The 16,847-nt window shown below is 36.8% G+C and overlaps 1 protein-coding gene across 2 annotated transcripts in view; it reads left to right on the top strand.

Moving 5' to 3' along the window:
• The window catches only part of TPR (translocated promoter region, nuclear basket protein), a 63,879-nt gene that overhangs the window by 38,872 nt on the left and 8,160 nt on the right, over nt 1–16,847 (top strand). For both annotated transcript variants that reach the window (XM_015475269.3, NM_001205623.1), the window contains 10 exons: nt 409–617; nt 3,352–3,624; nt 4,526–4,674; nt 5,322–5,405; nt 8,276–8,473; nt 9,246–9,377; nt 9,860–9,950; nt 11,431–11,615; nt 12,752–12,820; nt 12,933–13,027. In XM_015475269.3, coding sequence (XP_015330755.2) covers nt 409–617; nt 3,352–3,624; nt 4,526–4,674; nt 5,322–5,405; nt 8,276–8,473; nt 9,246–9,377; nt 9,860–9,950; nt 11,431–11,615; nt 12,752–12,820; nt 12,933–13,027 — 1,485 coding nt within the window. The remainder of the gene's footprint in view (nt 1–408; nt 618–3,351; nt 3,625–4,525; nt 4,675–5,321; nt 5,406–8,275; nt 8,474–9,245; nt 9,378–9,859; nt 9,951–11,430; nt 11,616–12,751; nt 12,821–12,932; nt 13,028–16,847) is intronic.

Here is a 16,847-nt window from a genome sequence, read left to right as displayed (position 1 = left end):
GCCTTGTCAGGATGCACCACTGTAGAGTATTTCCTGCACAGTTTCTAATGCTTAAATTCAGAACTTCTTCAATAAGAGTTTCGTAATATTTAGTGAACAAAAAAATATTAAATTGTACTTACTGTCTAAGTAAGCCTGACGTTCTACAGTCCATGGGGTCGCAAACAGTCTGACACGACTGAGCGACTGAACAATAGTATTTACTGTCTTTAATTTTTTCCTAATCTGCCAAAAATCTACTCAAAGCAGTGTTAGGAAAACAGTTTGAATGTGTATTAAGGTAATAATTACTGGACATTCACTTCAGTAAGCGTATGTGCTTTACTTTCTTTGGAGTATTTGTACTTTATAAGGAATGTTTGTAGTACTTTTTGTGAATTATTATTTTCACATTTTTCTTTCCATAAGTGCCAGCATGTCAGACCCACCAACAGCCAATATCAAGCCAACCCCTGTTGTATCTACGCCAAGTAAAGTGACAGCTGCGGCTATGGCTGGGAATAAGTCAACACCCAGAGCTAGTATCCGCCCAATGGTTACACCTGCAACTGTTACAAATCCTACTACTACCCCAACAGCCACAGTGATGCCCACTACACAAGTGGAGTCACAGGAAGGTAAGTAAAATAATAACATCTGATTGGACCGACAGTTTTCTTAGATTTATTATGAGAAGATGAGTGTAATTTCAAGGATAAATGAGACTTCCACTAAAGCCAACGTCAGACATCATAGTAAAAGCGGGCAGTTAGTATTTCAGGTGCGTGCCTCCTGGGTTACTTGTTAATGTAGCATATTACCTCCCTCCATCATTTTTGCTTTGTTTTGTTTTCAAGCTAAAGAAAGAGGGAAATACACCCTATGAATATATGTCATCTTTTTCAGGACCATGTTTTTCACCTCTATTGGCTAAGAAAGATGATATGAAATCCACTTAGAAAACCATATTAAATCAGTGATTCATCCTAAACATCACTTCTTCACTAAAGCTATCTGATCTTTTCATTTTTTTCTCCACTTTGTTCCCATGTCACTTTCTTAGTCATTACAGCAATTAACCACATTTTATTCAGTTGAATATGTTTTTTTTAATTCCACTTGATTGAGCTTCTCAAGCATAGGAATTTTCTTTTTCATTGTTTTAATTCCTGTACCTAATCTCAAGATAGGTGTCCGTAAAACTTTACTAAATATAATTCCCATAGGTTCTTAACAAATTTTAGAATTCAGTAAATTATTTATGTTTAAAACTACATAAAATTATATGTGCTATGAAAAGACAGACTATTTCATTTGAACTACATTCAGTAAAATGATTATGAGATATATTACCACTTAAACTTAATGGTTATTTTATAATCAATTGAAAGCAAAATGATACATAAGTCTCTTTATATCATTTTATTTGGTCATCATTTGAAAAGAACAGTGGATGCAAAAACAGTTTCAGGTATTTATTTAATTCAACCGACAGTTTACTGCACACTACCGTATCTGTCACACAGGCAATACAAAGATGCATAATACATTTCTTTTACCCTCAATGTTTTTATCTAATGTGTGATGAGAGGTATGTACACAAATAACTATGCACAATGTCACCTGTAACAGATTCAGCTCAGTTCAGTTCAGTCGCTCAGTCGTGTCCGACTCTTTGCGACCCCATGAATCGCAGCACGTCAGGCCTCCCTGTCCATCACCAACTCCCGGAGTTCACTCAGACTCATGTCCATCGAGTCGGTGATGCCATCCAGCCATCTCATCCTGTCGTCCCCTTCTCCTCCTGGCCCTAATCCCTCCCAGCATCAGGGTCTTTTCCAGTGAGTCAACTCTTCGCATGAGGTGGCCAAAGTACTGGAGTTTCAGCTTCAGCATCAGTCCTTCCAGTGAACACCCAGGAGTGATCTCCTTTAGAATGGACTGGTTGGATCTCCTTGCAGTCCAAGGGACTCTCAAGAGTCTTCTCCAACACCACAGTTCAAAAGCATCAATACTTCAGCGCTCAGCTTTCTTCACAGTCCAACTCTCACATCCATACATGACCACTGGAAAAACCATAACCTTGACTAGATGGACCTTTGTTGGCAAAGTAATATCTCTGCTTTTCAATATGCTATCTAGGTTGGTCATAATTTTCCTTCCAAGGAGTAAGCATCTTTTAATTTCATGGCTGCAGTCACCATCTGCAGTGATTTTTGGAGCCCAGAAAAATAAAGTCTGACACTGTTTCCACTGTTTCCCCATCTATTTCCCATGAAGTAATGGGACCAGATGCCATGATCTTCGTTTTCTGAATGTTGAGCTTTAAGCCAACTTTTTCACTCTCCTCTTTCACTTTCATCAAGAGGCTTTTGAGTTCCTCTTCACTTTCTGCCATAAGGGTGGTGTCATCTGCATATCTGAGGTTATTGATTCAGTTCAGCTGAATCTGTTACAGGTAACATCATGGCAGTCTTGATTCCAGCTTGTGCTTCTTCCAGTCCAGCGTTTCTCATGATGTACTCTGCATAGTAGTTAAATAAGCAGGGTGACAATACATAGCCTTGACGTACTCCTTTTCCTATTTGGAACCAGTCTGTTGTTCCATGTACAGTTCTAACTTGCTTCCTGACCTGCATATAGGTTTCTCAAGAGGCAGGTCAGGTGGTCTGGTATTCCCATCTCTTTCAGAATTTTCCGCAGTTTATTGTGATCCACACAGTCAAAGGCTTTGGCATAGTCAATAAAGCAGAAATAGATGCTTTTCTGGAACTCTCTTGTTTTTTCCATGATCCAGTGGATGTTGGCAATTTGATCTCTGGTTCCTCTGCCTTTCCTAAAACCAGCTTAACATCTAGAAGTTCACAATTCAGGTACTGCTGAAGCCTGGCTTGGAGAATTTTGAGCATTATTTTACTAGCATGTGAGATGAGTGCAATTGTGCAGTAGTTTGAGCATTCTTTGGCATTGCCTTTCTTTGGGATTGGAATGAAAACTGACCTTTTCCAGTCCTGTGGTGACTGCTGAGTTTTCCAAATTTGCTGGCATATTGAGTGCAGCACTTTCACAGCATCATCTTTCAGGATTTGAAATAGCTCAACTGGAATTCCATCACCTCCACTAGCTTTGTTCGTAGTGATGCTTTCTAAGGCCCACTTGACTTCACATTCCAGGATGTCTGGCTCTAGGTGGGTGATCACACCATCGTGATTATCTGAGTCGTGAAGCTCTTTTTTGTACAGTTCTTCTGTGTATTCTTGCCACCTCTTCTTAATATCTTCTGCTTCTGTTAGGTCTAGAATAGGGAAGGGTAATCCCAACTTTGGTAAGAATAGAAACCTTAATGCATTAGATGTTCTAATTGTTTTTCAGCCATGCAGTCAGAAGGGCCTGTGGAACATGTTCCAGTTTTCGGAAGCACAAGTGGATCTGTTCGTTCTACCAGTCCTAATGTCCAGCCTTCTATCCCTCAACCCATTTTAACTGTTCAGCAACAAACACAGGCTACAGCTTTTGTGCAGCCTACTCAACAGAGTCATCCTCAGATTGAGCCTACAAATCAAGAACTATCCCCAAACATAGTGGAGGTGGTTCAGAGTTCACCAGTTGAGCGGCCTTCTACTTCCACAGCAGTATTTGGCACTGGTAAGACTAATTTTAAAATGAAGTTAGAGTAGACCTGTGCATTTACAGTTCCTTGAGTATATTATATATCCTGAATATTCTTTCTACATACTTGTTTTCTATAGGGTATTAAAGGAGATGATTGTAATCCTAACATTTTATGTTTACTGCTGAATTCTAATTTAGGTCACTGATTTTTGTCATTAAGATCTTTCTTCCTTTCCAATTATTTCATCACTGATTTTAAAGGTGGTACAACCCATAACATGTAATATTTACAGTTGACCGTTGAACAACACAGATTTGAACTGCATGGTCCACTTACATGTGGATTTTTTCAGTAGTGTGGTGTTTCAGAACATCACAGCAACTGCACATCCTCAGTTGCTTGGATCTGCAGATTCAAGGAATGGCAAATTTGGAAGGACAGTGCCCCTCCCTAAATTGTTCAAGGGTCAAATATAACTCAGTACAAGTCCTGAGAACTAAAAGATGCCTAAAAAAAGATCATGTAAGAATTTTCAAATCTTAAACATATAAGGAAGTTTTTATTTGTCCAAGGAGTCTTTAGATTTATAAATTATAAGAAGGCCCTATATAACCTTTGTGAGTAGCAATTCTATAGTAATACAGTCACAGTGAGTTAGATATATTACTGTAAATGTTGATTGGCTTTATTAACCAAAAGTTAAGTTGATAGTATGAGACCATTGATTCAGAACATAAATTTATCTTTGTTTACAAAGACCAAAAAAATTTCTCTTTGTTTATACATAAATTGGCAGGAACAGATTTTGTTGTTCTATCCAATGTTTACTGTGGTTTTTGTTTTTTAGTTAAATGATCAAGATGTTTTCAGATTAACTTTAAATTGAGCTGTTATCATGCTGTAATTCAAGATTTAAGTTACATAATTTCACAGTTTCAGCTACCCCAAGTTCTTCTTTGCCAAAGCGTACACGTGAAGAGGAAGAAGATAGCACCATAGAAGCATCAGACCAGATTTCTGATGATACAGTGGAAATGCCTCTTCCAAAGAAGCTGAAAAGTGTTATACCTGTAGGAACTGAGGTATGTAAAGGTCTTTCTGTTTATTTTTACTTCTACCAATAGAAACAAGATACTCTTTCAGTTACAGCATTATTAAGTGAATGGAGGTTTGGGGGGTCAAAATCCAGAAAATACTGCTGTTAGTAGCAACGCTTCCACTGACAGCCCTGGTACTATTATGTAACGTTGCCAATACTGTTGTATATTCTTTTCATATGTTTTATTGAATTTCCAATTTCCATTTTAAAAACAGTTACAGAAACATAGAATGAACTCCATTTCAGCCTTTTTTTAAAATTCAAAGAATAAGGAAGTTTATAGCCTCATGGGTGTTTTAAACTGGTACCTGCCATTTTTTCCCTCTGGTTGACCAAAATGGTTTTCCTTCATTTTATTTTGTTTAGGATAAGTTGTAATGAATTGTTTTCTTGCAAGCATTGAGACTACTAAATGTGTTTCACTGGCATGTATTTAGTTAATGTTCATTAACCTTATTTTGTATATACCAAAGAAGAATGTTTTTAAAAGTAAATATAAGTGAAAATTTCTGATGTATTGTTTCATAAAATTACAGATTTGAGTTTTGTTTTATTGGGAGACCTAGCTGAACAAGTGTTGCTTCATCTAGTGAATTGATACGATTCACACACTTATATGTCCTGATGCAGGAGGAAGTTATGGCAGAAGAAAGTACTGATGGAGAGGTAGAGACTCAAGTATACACCCAGGATTCTCAAGATTCCATTGGAGAAGTAAGTAAAATACGGAAAGTAAGGTAAACAAATGATTGCTTGAATGAAATGAGCTTTGACAAATTGAAATATTGTTTGGACTTCTATTTTCAATATACTTCTTTTATATTTAACAAAATATTATTAGAATTGCCAATACAATTTCTACTTTGTTTTACTTCTGATTAGTGTCCTGCCTTCTAAATTTTATTAAAGAAATGTTTTTCTTTATAGAAGGCACAAACTTTCTAAGCTAAGAGTTGTCACAAGTAAAGATTATCCACTCTTATGTATTTGAAAGGACGAGCTGGTTGAGTCTTGCATTTATCCATAGTGCCTATTTGTTGGTCCTCAGTTGCTCCCCTCTATTGCTTCCCTTACTAAATTAAAATAATCTCTGAAAGGAAATGCATTTGTATACATCTTCATCTTTTGAACTCTCATTGAGGCTTCTCCAGAAACAACCTGACTAGTGGAAATGCATAGACTCTGAAGATATAAACTCTAGCTTTTGTTCATTACTTTACCACTTAGAAGCTGTATGACTATAAGCAAGATGTTAATTCTCTTTAAGCTTCAACTTTCTCATCTGTTGGAATAACTTTTAGTCTTGTAGAGTACCCAAAATAGTACCTGCCATATATTAGGCACTCAGATTAATGCTTTTCTTCCATTCCCCTGCCCTACAAACTGAGAATTCATAATTTATAGCGTGTGTGCACGCATGTGCACGTACTCAGTTGCTCAGTCGTATTCGACTCTTTCAACCCCATGGACTGTAGCCTCCAAGGCTCCTTTGTCCACGGAATTTTCCAGGCAAGAATACTGGAGTGGGTTACCATTTCCTTCTGCAGGGGATCTTCCCAACGTAGGGATCACAACTTTGACTCTGGCAACTCCTGCATCAGCAGGCAGATTCTTTACCATTGTACCACCTGGGAAGTCAATTTATAGTAATTTATTTGTAATATTATAACATTAGTTAACACAATTCATTATTATATGCCAAGTGTAGTTAAAATATTTGCATTTATTAAATAATTTAATCCTCATAACAGATCTGGTCACAACCCTGTTTTATAGGTGAAGAAGTCAATGCCTAGCTAAGTCATGTACCCAGGTTCTCATAGCATGGAGCTAGAATTTAATCTCAGGTTGTCTGTTTTTCATTTGTCTTGTTAAGCTTGAAACAATACTTTCTTCTCTGGGTAAAGTTTTAGGACCACTTTATTCTAAAATTATTTTATCTGTATAAAATAAAGAAACTGTTTCAGGCTAATCACAAGTAACCACAGATTGCAGGTACATACTGGTTTCGTAGATGCATTAATTTTCTAAGGTAATTTTTTCAGATTTCCTTGACTACGAACAGAAAATTAAACCTCCAAGATGAATAGGTAATATTCTAAATGGCATCAGTTTCATGTATCTTTCGGAGAGGGTTATACCTGAAGATCATAACAATTTTGAAATAAGATGTAAATTTCGGTGTTATTGCCAGACTTGGTTAAATTATACTAAAATATTTTGTACAAAGCATTTACTTTTGAGATTGACAAAATTGTCTGTGACTCAGAAGTGCCATTGGACTTTGCATTCTGCCTTCTAGCGCTGTCTACTCAGTGTGTGAATATGTAACAGTTCATTTTTCTAATTTTCTGACAGTGAAGCAGATGTTCTTTGTAAGTGTTGTTTTTCTTGAAGTAAGCATGTCAGTTTGAGTTACATTTTTAATTATACCATGACTTACTCATTTTTTCCATTACAGTAAACATCCTTATGAATGATTTAGTTCATAAGGCATTGTTTCTGCCTTGTATACCAGAAGGAGATTTTGGAACTCCCTGGTGATTCAGTGGTTAGGGTTCTGCGCTTCTACTGCAGAGGGTGTGTATTCTGTCCCTGGTCAGGGAACTAAGGTTCCACATGCCATGTGGCACAGCCCACCGCCCCCCACCCCCCCCAAAAAAAAAAAGATTTTGCTGAGTACTGAACTAAAAAGTAAACACTTTTTTGTAAGAAATATCAAAAATAAAGTTAAATTATGGTTTATTTCAGTAGCTAAAAATATGAAATTATTAGATTAAGGAAATACTGGTATATCTTTAATGTGGTTTGAAGACTTGAGATAGGGTGTTTAGAAAGGGGGAGAAGTGTTTGTAAAAAGATAATTGTAATAGTTTGTCTTATTTAGTGTGTTTTACAGATGGTTTCTGGTTTGGGGAACATTTTTTGTCTTTTTTTTTTTAATTATATGTTGCAGTTCCATGGATATTCTTTTTTCTGATTTTGGTTTGCACTGTTAACTCACTGTGTTGGCTGTTGAGCACTTGAAATGCAACAAGCCCAAAGTGAGATATTCTTAAATATGAAATATACATTGGATTTTGTAGACATATTACAAATTTTAAAAGATAGGATGAATAATTCTTATATTGATTCCACACTGAAATGATTTTTGGCTATATTAAGATTGTTATTAAAAATTGATTTCACTTGTTTTTTTATGTGACTGCTAAAATTTTTTAAATTATACATGTGAAATGTATTGTGGCTCACATTATATTTCTGATGGACAACATTCATCTACAGTACCACCCTGGTACCTTTGACATATACACGTGTCTGTCTGTCTGTGTGTGTGTGTGGTCTATCTTTTTTATTGAAGTATTACCAAGTGGGATTTAGAATAATTTTTCTATAATAAGATAGTAAAGAGACCCAAAACATTTATTTTGAATTAATTCTGCTTTTGAAAACAACATTTTTTAAAATAAAATTCTCATAGCCCATTAGTATTCTTTAGCCTTTACTTATATCTACAGTATGTCACTGATAGTTTTAAGTATAATTGACTATTCTTTATTCATTTATTTTTTTTACTTTTAAAGGGAGTCACCCAGGGAGATTATACGCCAATGGAAGACAGTGAAGAAACCTCTCAATCTCTACAAATAGACCTTGGGCCTCTTCAGTCAGATCAACAAACAGCTTCATCTCAAGATGGTCAGGGCAAAGGAGATGATGTCATTGTAATTGACAGTGATGATGAAGAGGAGGAGGAGGATGAAAATGATGGGGAACATGAGGTGAATTTGATTTGAAATCATTTATTGTTTTAAACTGAAATTCTGATTCCCTGTCACTTTAAGTAGATTGTTTTGCTTTTCTTTTATCCTGATTAGTTCTGAACTTAACATTTGGTAGTGAAATTTGCATGGAGCAAGTGATGGAAAGTCTCATTTGTTTTAATGATTACTAAGTCCTTTAGGATTTGTTAGATTAATTAATCTTAAATCTCACTGATAAGTGACTAGATTTAACTGTAAGCACTATGGTTTCTGAAAATAAAAGGATTGTTTTTTATTTTGTGGAACCCTCATAGTTCTTTTCAAAAGAAATTGAAGTGTGAAGATAATTATTTTTTAAGCAAAACTTCACATTTTGTTTTGGGTGTTAGTTTAGTATTGACACCTTCTCCTTTTTTGATTCTTTTATTAATCAAACTAAGTATTTAAAAGCTTATAGTATTTCACCATTTTCTCATTCAATGCCACATTTTAAATTTAGAATCAAAGTGGACCACTTGACATTCATTTGACACCTAGAAGTTTTTATCTTTGAATTGATCTCATATGGACAGTTAGAACTCGGAGTTGACTGTTAACAATATTAATTCCAGTAAGCATCACAGTTTTGATTCTTGAAGCCACTGAAGTCTGAATTCCATATAACTTTCAGGATGGCTCCTGTATCCTCATCAGTGTGGTGTCACTTAAATTTCTAATCATGGTATCAAGATAGTGTAGAACATGTATACCATATCTTGTATCTTTATTTATACTTGGGATTTTTTACAAGGATTATGAAGAAGATGAAGACGATGATGATGATGATGAAGATGACACAGGGATGGGAGACGAGGGTGAAGATAGTAACGAAGGTACCGGCAGTGCGGACGGCAATGACGGATATGAGGCTGATGATGCTGAGGTAACGGGCCAGAATTTGGACCGTCATTGTCTTCAGGAACTTGCTTGGTACTTTCCAAGAGTATAAAAATCCTGTATTGTCAGAACACTACAACTTTTCATATCTTTGGATTTTTTGTTTCTGCTGTCGTTTGCAGAGAAGGCAATGGCACCCCACTCCAGTACTTTTGCCTAGAAAACCCCATGGATGGAGGAGCCCAGTAGGCTGCAGTCCATGGGGTCACTAAGAGTCGGACACGACTGAGCGACTTCCCTTTCACTTTTCACTTTCATGCATTGGAGAAGGAAATGGCAACCCACTCCAGTGTTCTTGCCTGGAGAATCCCAGGGATGGGGGAGCCTGGTGGGCTGCCATCTCTGGGGTTGCACAGAGTCGGACACGACTGAAGCGACTTAGCAGCAGCAACAGCAGCTGTCGTTTGGTTAATTATTGAAGATAATCACGTGATTTACTTGCATTTAGCATTCATATTTTGTTTTCAGGGTGGTGACGGGACTGATCCAGGTACAGAAACAGAAGAAAGTATGGGTGGAGGTGAAAGTAATCAGAGAGCAGCTGATTCTCAAAACAGTGGTGAGATTTTGTTTAGTTTTTCTTTTGTTATTGAACACTTTTAACATTTTACTTAATTTAATATTTTAACCTAACATTTTCTAAACTAAGATTCCACTTAATTATCACATAGGTAGTAAAACTTAGTAAACTGGCAAGGGAAAGATTGGCTCTTGTTCTTGCTTTGTCATAGTATTCTCATAAAGTCTATTGTGTTTACATCTAAAATGTAGTCATTATATTATTTTTTTCTACCTCATTGGAATACAGTGAGATTCAGACTTTTTAAATCTATAAAGTATTATAAATGCCATGTGTTGCTTCTGCTCATAAGTGTAAAATTAAATCAAGGACTTCTCATAATAGTAATAGCAATTCACAACCAGGAGAGGTCAGTCTAGTCAAGCTGCAATGTTTCAAGATTTGTGGGTATCAGTTTTAAAATATTGTCCAGTTTTCTGGTAAATAAGAGACTTTTTCATCAATAGAGCATGCTTTTTGTTAATTGTTGAAAAGATGAGTCCTGGCAATCAGCTAAAAGTTGTAGGCAGTAAAGAATTATAGAATTCATAGAAAATAATTTTCTTTTAGAATCATTTTTAAATGTTTTTTGAAGACTCTGTGATCATCTGGTTTTGATATTCTGATTTTAACAGATAATACTGAGCCAAAATCAGTAGTAATATATAAAAAACCTTATATATGTAGACTAGTGGGAAAACAGAGTATCTGAGTTTTTGTGTAGGCCTGTGTATAAAAATGTAAATTGTATACTCATTTGAATTAAGGAAAGGAAAGGCAAGCAGTCTTTTCAACTTTTAAATTTTTTAAGAGAATGAATATTGAACTATATAATGAAAAATAGTATTGCTTTTTAAGGGAGATGAGCTAAGGAGATTAATTGTAATAATTTACATCTTTAAAGCGTTTTATGGATTTAAGAAATACCTTTTTTGTGTCACATAATTGGGTTATAGAGGGAAAGTTTTTGCCTAACATTATCACTGAAAGCTAAGTCTTGTGAGCATGAGTGTTCATAACCTTTTTTCCTTAATACAAAGCATAACAGATGCTCATTGAATACTTACTGGGGAAATTCTTACAATAAGCTTACCAGGTTTTAACTACCAGTGAAGAATCTGAAAAGCAGAAGCAAAGTGATATAACTAGGTTAAGTGTTAAAAGGTACTAAGTGTTAAAATGTTTATCTTGTGTTAAGCTAAGTGCTTTCTGTCCATTATTTGAAATCTTCAGAAAAATGTTTCTTACGGGTTATATTTTTGTTTCATGAACCAACCAAAGAAATAGAAGGAACTTGCTTAAGGCTGTACAGCTGTTAATTGCATACCTGTTATCTCTGGGTCTGCCACACCTCGCTATTTTTTTATGAAAATATTAGTTAGGTGAACATTCATAGTGTTAAGAATTATAGTTCTAGCGATTGTCCAGATTACCTTATTGTAAACTTAATAGTTCAGAATAAAATTCTCTTTTCCTATAGGCGAAGGAAATACTGGTACTGCAGAGTCCTCTTTTTCCCAGGAGATATCTAGAGAACAGCAGCCATCATCGGCATCTGAAAGACAGACCCCCCGAGCACCTCAGTCACCAAGACGCCCACCACACCCACTTCCCCCAAGACTGACCATTCATGCTCCACCTCAGGAGCTGGGACCGCCAGTTCAGGTATTAAAAGTACTAGTCACTTTGAACATTTTACTTTGAAAAATGTTGGTTTTTTCTCCCTTTCTTTCCATTAGCTATTACTTTGTTTTTCCCCAGGAATTAAGTGAACTTTTTAATGTTTTGGTACATTTTTATAAAATTTTTGAGCTGAAACTAATCTCTGAATTATTTTCCCTGAAACATGGCAGGCGGGGACTTTGGAAAAGCAAGGCTTGCTAAAGTCTTGTATAAGTTGAAATGATTATATGCAGAGAAAATAAGGGTCTGCTGTTTTTACAGGTTAAAAAAGAAATTTTTATTGGATTTTGATTAAAATATATTTCAGCAGCTGACCCATTTGTTTTGAAGGTTTCTTTCTCCAAGGTGCATGAATTATTTTTAAAATACATTTCTGTTCTTAACAGATCTTTTTTCTTCTTTTTTTTTGGAATCACACATATTAATACCCACTGTTCAAGTTCATGATAGTGTGCATAACCCTTTACATGAGACACTCTTTGTAGTAGGGTTGAACATCTCTATCAGAAGCTCTTGAAGAAACAGCTGGAAAAGTACAAAGGACCTATTAATCATGTAGCTTGAGTCTTTGTAGTATACTAAACACTGTCAAGGGTAGATTTTACCAAAGTACCACTGGTGAAGATAAATTTTCTCATTTTCTGAAAATATAAAGTCTTAGAGGATTATTTATGGATCCTGCAATCTCCCATCTCCATCAATTTTTAATTGTCTAAATTTGGAAACAGTTTACAAGTATTCAGTACCACTGTTTGAACTTTAAAGGATAATTCAGGTTCAACATCCAAACACTTAAAGAGATAGAAACTAACTTAGTTATCAACAAATAACAAGGACCAGAGTTTGGTTTTACATAGTGATTAATATTATCTACTGGTTAATAAAATATTTGTTGGTTAATATTATAGTCTGTATAATTAAAAACATGTCACTGTTTACAAAATAGACTTCTTTAATACTGGTACAAGATTAGTAGCAGTTTAAGAAAGGTTCCAATGATTACATTAATCTGCTAACATTTTAGTTATTTTATTACCAGCCTGGTAAGCTGTATCTGTTAGCGTTTGGTGTTTCTTTCATTGCCTAATTCCTTAAATGAAATTCCTTTCTTGACACAGAGAATTCAGATGACCCGAAGGCAGTCTGTAGGACGTGGGCTTCAGTTGACTCCAGGAATAGGTGGCATGGTAAGTACCTACCTCTCATGTAAAGGTGATTTATTTGTTCAGCGATTATTTGTCTTGTCCATACAGATGCTCCTATCATGCCTGCTAAGTACTTGTTTTCTGTCTTTTTTAGCAGCAGCATTTTTTTGATGATGAAGATAGAACAGTTCCAAGTACCCCAACTCTTGTGGTGCCACATCGTACTGATGGATTTGCTGAAGCAATTCAGTAAGTTAATGAGATAGAACCACACTTTGTGACTAATAAAACTCTTTCCCTCTTAACTTGATTACATTTGATGATGGATACATTATTTGTTAAGTTCTATACTGGGTACGGGGGTTTTAGGTGGCTCAGGGGTTAAAGTGTCTGCCTGGAATGCGGGAGACATGGGTTCAATCCCTGGGTCAGGAAGATCCCCCTGGAGAAGGAAATGGCAACCCACTCCAATACTCTTGCCTGGAGAATCCCATGGAGGGAGAAGCCTGGTAGGCTACAGTCCATGGGGCTGGTAGGCTACAGTCCATGGGGTCGCAAAGAGTTGGACACAACTGAGCAACTTCACTTTCACTTTTCATACTGGGTACTAAGCACTTGAGAGTAGAAGGGTTGAGGATGTAGTGTTTGAGAAAATCGCATCGAGAAGAATGAAATACAGTTGCTTCCATCAGAAATTTAAAATTTAAAGGCAGAATACAGTGGTTAAGAGCATGGGCTTTAGAGTTAGAATGTCTGGCTTTGGAACCTAGCTATACTGCTTACTTGCTATATCAAGTTACGTGTATTCTCTGTACCTGAGTATCTTCATTTTATTAATGAGAATAACACAATATTTCTTTACCTCATAAATTGTGAGAATTAAATGAATTTATGTTACCATATTTATATAATATCACCTGCACATAGTAAGTGCTTTATATCAGATGTTGGTGAAAGTGTTAATAATTATAGTCATCATAATGGTAATACTGTTGTGTAAGCTAAGCTTATGCACAACTAATGATAATCTTAACACTCTAGAATAGAGGAATGAGCAAGAAGCTTTGTTTATAAAAATGAAGGAGTGATTTTTACCAACACATAGGGGAAAAGAACCAGAGGACTTAATGGGGACAGCATTAAATTGAGTCTTGAAAAAAAATACCTGAAGCTTACTGAGCATTCCCATGAATCAGTATTTTAATCTTCATAACTGTGAGACTGATCACACCATCGTGGTTATCGGGTCTTTCAGATCTTTTTTTTTTGTATAGTTCTGTGTATTCCTCTGTGGTCACTCACCTAGAGCCAGACATCCTGGATGAGAAGTCAAGTGGGCCTTAGGAAGCATCACTACGAACAAAGCTAGTGGAGGTGATGGAATTCCAGTAGAGCTATTTCAAATCCTAAAAGATATGCTGTGAAAGTGGTGCATTCAATATGCCAGCAAATTTGGAAAACTCAGCAGTCACCACAGGACTGGAAAAGGTCAGTTTTCATTCCAGTCCCAAAGAAAGGCAATGCCAAAGAATGCTCATACTACCGCACAATTGCACTCATTCCACATGCTTGCAAAGTAATGCTCAAAACTCTCCAAGCCAGGCTTCAGTAGTATGTGAACTGAGAACTTCCAGATGTTCAAGCTGGATTTAGAAAAGACAGAGGAACCAGAGATCAAATTGCCAACATCCACTGGATCATAGAAAAAGAAAGAGAGTTCCAGAAAAATATCTATTTCTGCTTTATTGACTACACCAAAGCATTTGACTGTGTGGATCACAGCAAACTATGGAAAATTCTGAAAGAGATGGGAATACCAGACCACCTGACCTGCCTCCTGAGAAATCTGTATGCAGGTCAAGAAGCAGCAGACTGGTTCCAAATTGGGAAAGGAGTACGTCAAGGCTGTATATTGTCACCCTGCTTATTTAATTTATATGCAGAGTACATCATGCAAAATGCCAGGCTGGATGAAGCACAAGCTGGAATCAAGATTGCCGGGAGAAATAGCAATAACCTCAGATATGCAGATGACGCCACCCTTATGGCAGAAAGTGAAGAACTAAAGATTCTCTTGATGAAAATAAAGAAGAGAGTGAGAAAGCTGACTTAAAACTCAACATTCAGAAAACTAAGATCACGGCATCCAGTCCCATCACTTCATGGCAAATAGATGGGGAAACAATGGAAACATTGTTATATATTTTGGGGCTCCGAAATCACTGCAGATGGTGACTACAGCCATGAAATCTAAAAATGCTTGCTCTTTGAAAGAACAGCTATGACCAGCCTAGACAGCATATTAAAAAACAGAGACTTTACTTTGCCAACAAAGGTCCGTCTAGTCAAGGCTGTGGTTTTTCCAGCAGTCATGTATGGATATAAGAGTTGGACCATAAAAAAAGCTGAGCACTGAAAAACTGATGCTTTTGAACTGTGGTGTTGGAAAAGATTCTTGAGAGTCCATTGGACAGGGGGATCAAGCCAGTCAATCCTAAAGGAAATCAGTCCTGAATGTTCATTGGAATACTTTGGTATTGAAGTATAGTCCAATACTACCAGTAGTCCAATACTTTGGCCACTTGATGTGAAGAACTGACTCACTGGAAAAGACCCTAATGCCAGGAAAGATTGAAGGCGGGAGGAGAAGGCGATAACAGAGGATGAGATGGTTGAATGGCATCACAGACTCAATGGACATGAGTTTGAGCAAGCTGCTGGAGTTGGTAGTGGACAGGGAAGCCTGGCGTGCTAGAGTTCGTGGAGTCGCAAAGAATCAGACACGACTGAGTGACTGAACTGAACTATGAGAATAGATACTGTTATTTTATTGGCAGATAAGGAAACATGGAGATGCTAACACATTAACTAGACTTCAGACAACTAGGAAGTGGCAGTTTTTATTTCAAACCAGTCTGGCTCTGGAAACTATTTTTAACTCTTGTACTGTACCACTCCTTCTAAACAATAAGAAGGCTTTTCACGTGGAAATGTATATGTTTAATTGTGGCTGAAATATCTGTTGCATGATATGTACTTGAAGAATAGAAAAAAAATGTTTCTACAGAAATGGGAGCTCAGAAATGGGACCTGATTAATTTTCTAAGGTATGTGATAATATATATGGCCATAGAACAAGTTTTAAAGTTGCTCAGTTAACCACAACTCACCTCAGGTAGGAGAAGGCAATGGCAACCCACTTCAGTACTCTTCGCCTGGAAAATCCCCTGGACGGAGGAGCCTGGTGGGCTGCAGTCCATGGGGTCGCTAAGAGTCGGGCACAACAGAGCGACTTCACTTTCACTTTTCACTTTCATGATTGGAGAAGGAAATGGCAACCCACCCCAGTGTTCTTTCCTGGAGAATCCCAGGGACAGAGGAGCCTGTTTCTATGGGGTCGCACAGAGTCGGACACGACTAAAGCAACTTAGCAGCAGCAGCAGCATCTTTTCATGTGCCTCTTGGCCATCAGTATGTCGCTTAGTCATGTCTGACTCTTAGCGACCCCATGGAATGCAGCCCACCAGGCTCCTCCGTCCATGGGATTTTCCAGTCTGGTTTGAAATAAAAACTGCCACTTCCTAGTTGTCTGAAGTCTAGTCAGCCAATCAGAAACACTCATCTAAAAAACTGCTCGGAATTTAGGTTCCTTTTAATAGAAGGAGACAGATGTAAAATTTTACCTGATAGAGGTTGTCCTTAACTAAAACAATGATGGAAACAGGAAATAGATTCAAGAGTATAATCCATAAACCACAACATCAATAGCTGGCTAGCCAGGGAAGGTTAGGGTAAGGAGTGGGCAAAGAGTGAGATAATACTATTTTATATCCTGGATTATGGGCAGAAAGCTTAATGGTAGTGTTATTAGGGCAGGGAGAAAACAAATTTCTAGCCAGCTAATAATTAAATCATTTCTAGACCAACATTGAAAACTGAGACAAAACTTTTTTCATGATTTTACTCATTTTCTGTTATATCTCATGTTCAGTTTATGTTGCTTTTTATGTATCTGCATAGCGATTTCTAGCAGATTTGAGAAATGTGAGGCATAGGTCAGGAGAGCTGG

This window comes from Bos taurus, chromosome 16 (assembly GCF_002263795.3).
Source record: "Bos taurus isolate L1 Dominette 01449 registration number 42190680 breed Hereford chromosome 16, ARS-UCD2.0, whole genome shotgun sequence".
Taxonomy (NCBI): domain Eukaryota; kingdom Metazoa; phylum Chordata; class Mammalia; order Artiodactyla; family Bovidae; genus Bos; species Bos taurus.
This window is presented reverse-complemented; position numbering and strand designations above follow the sequence as displayed.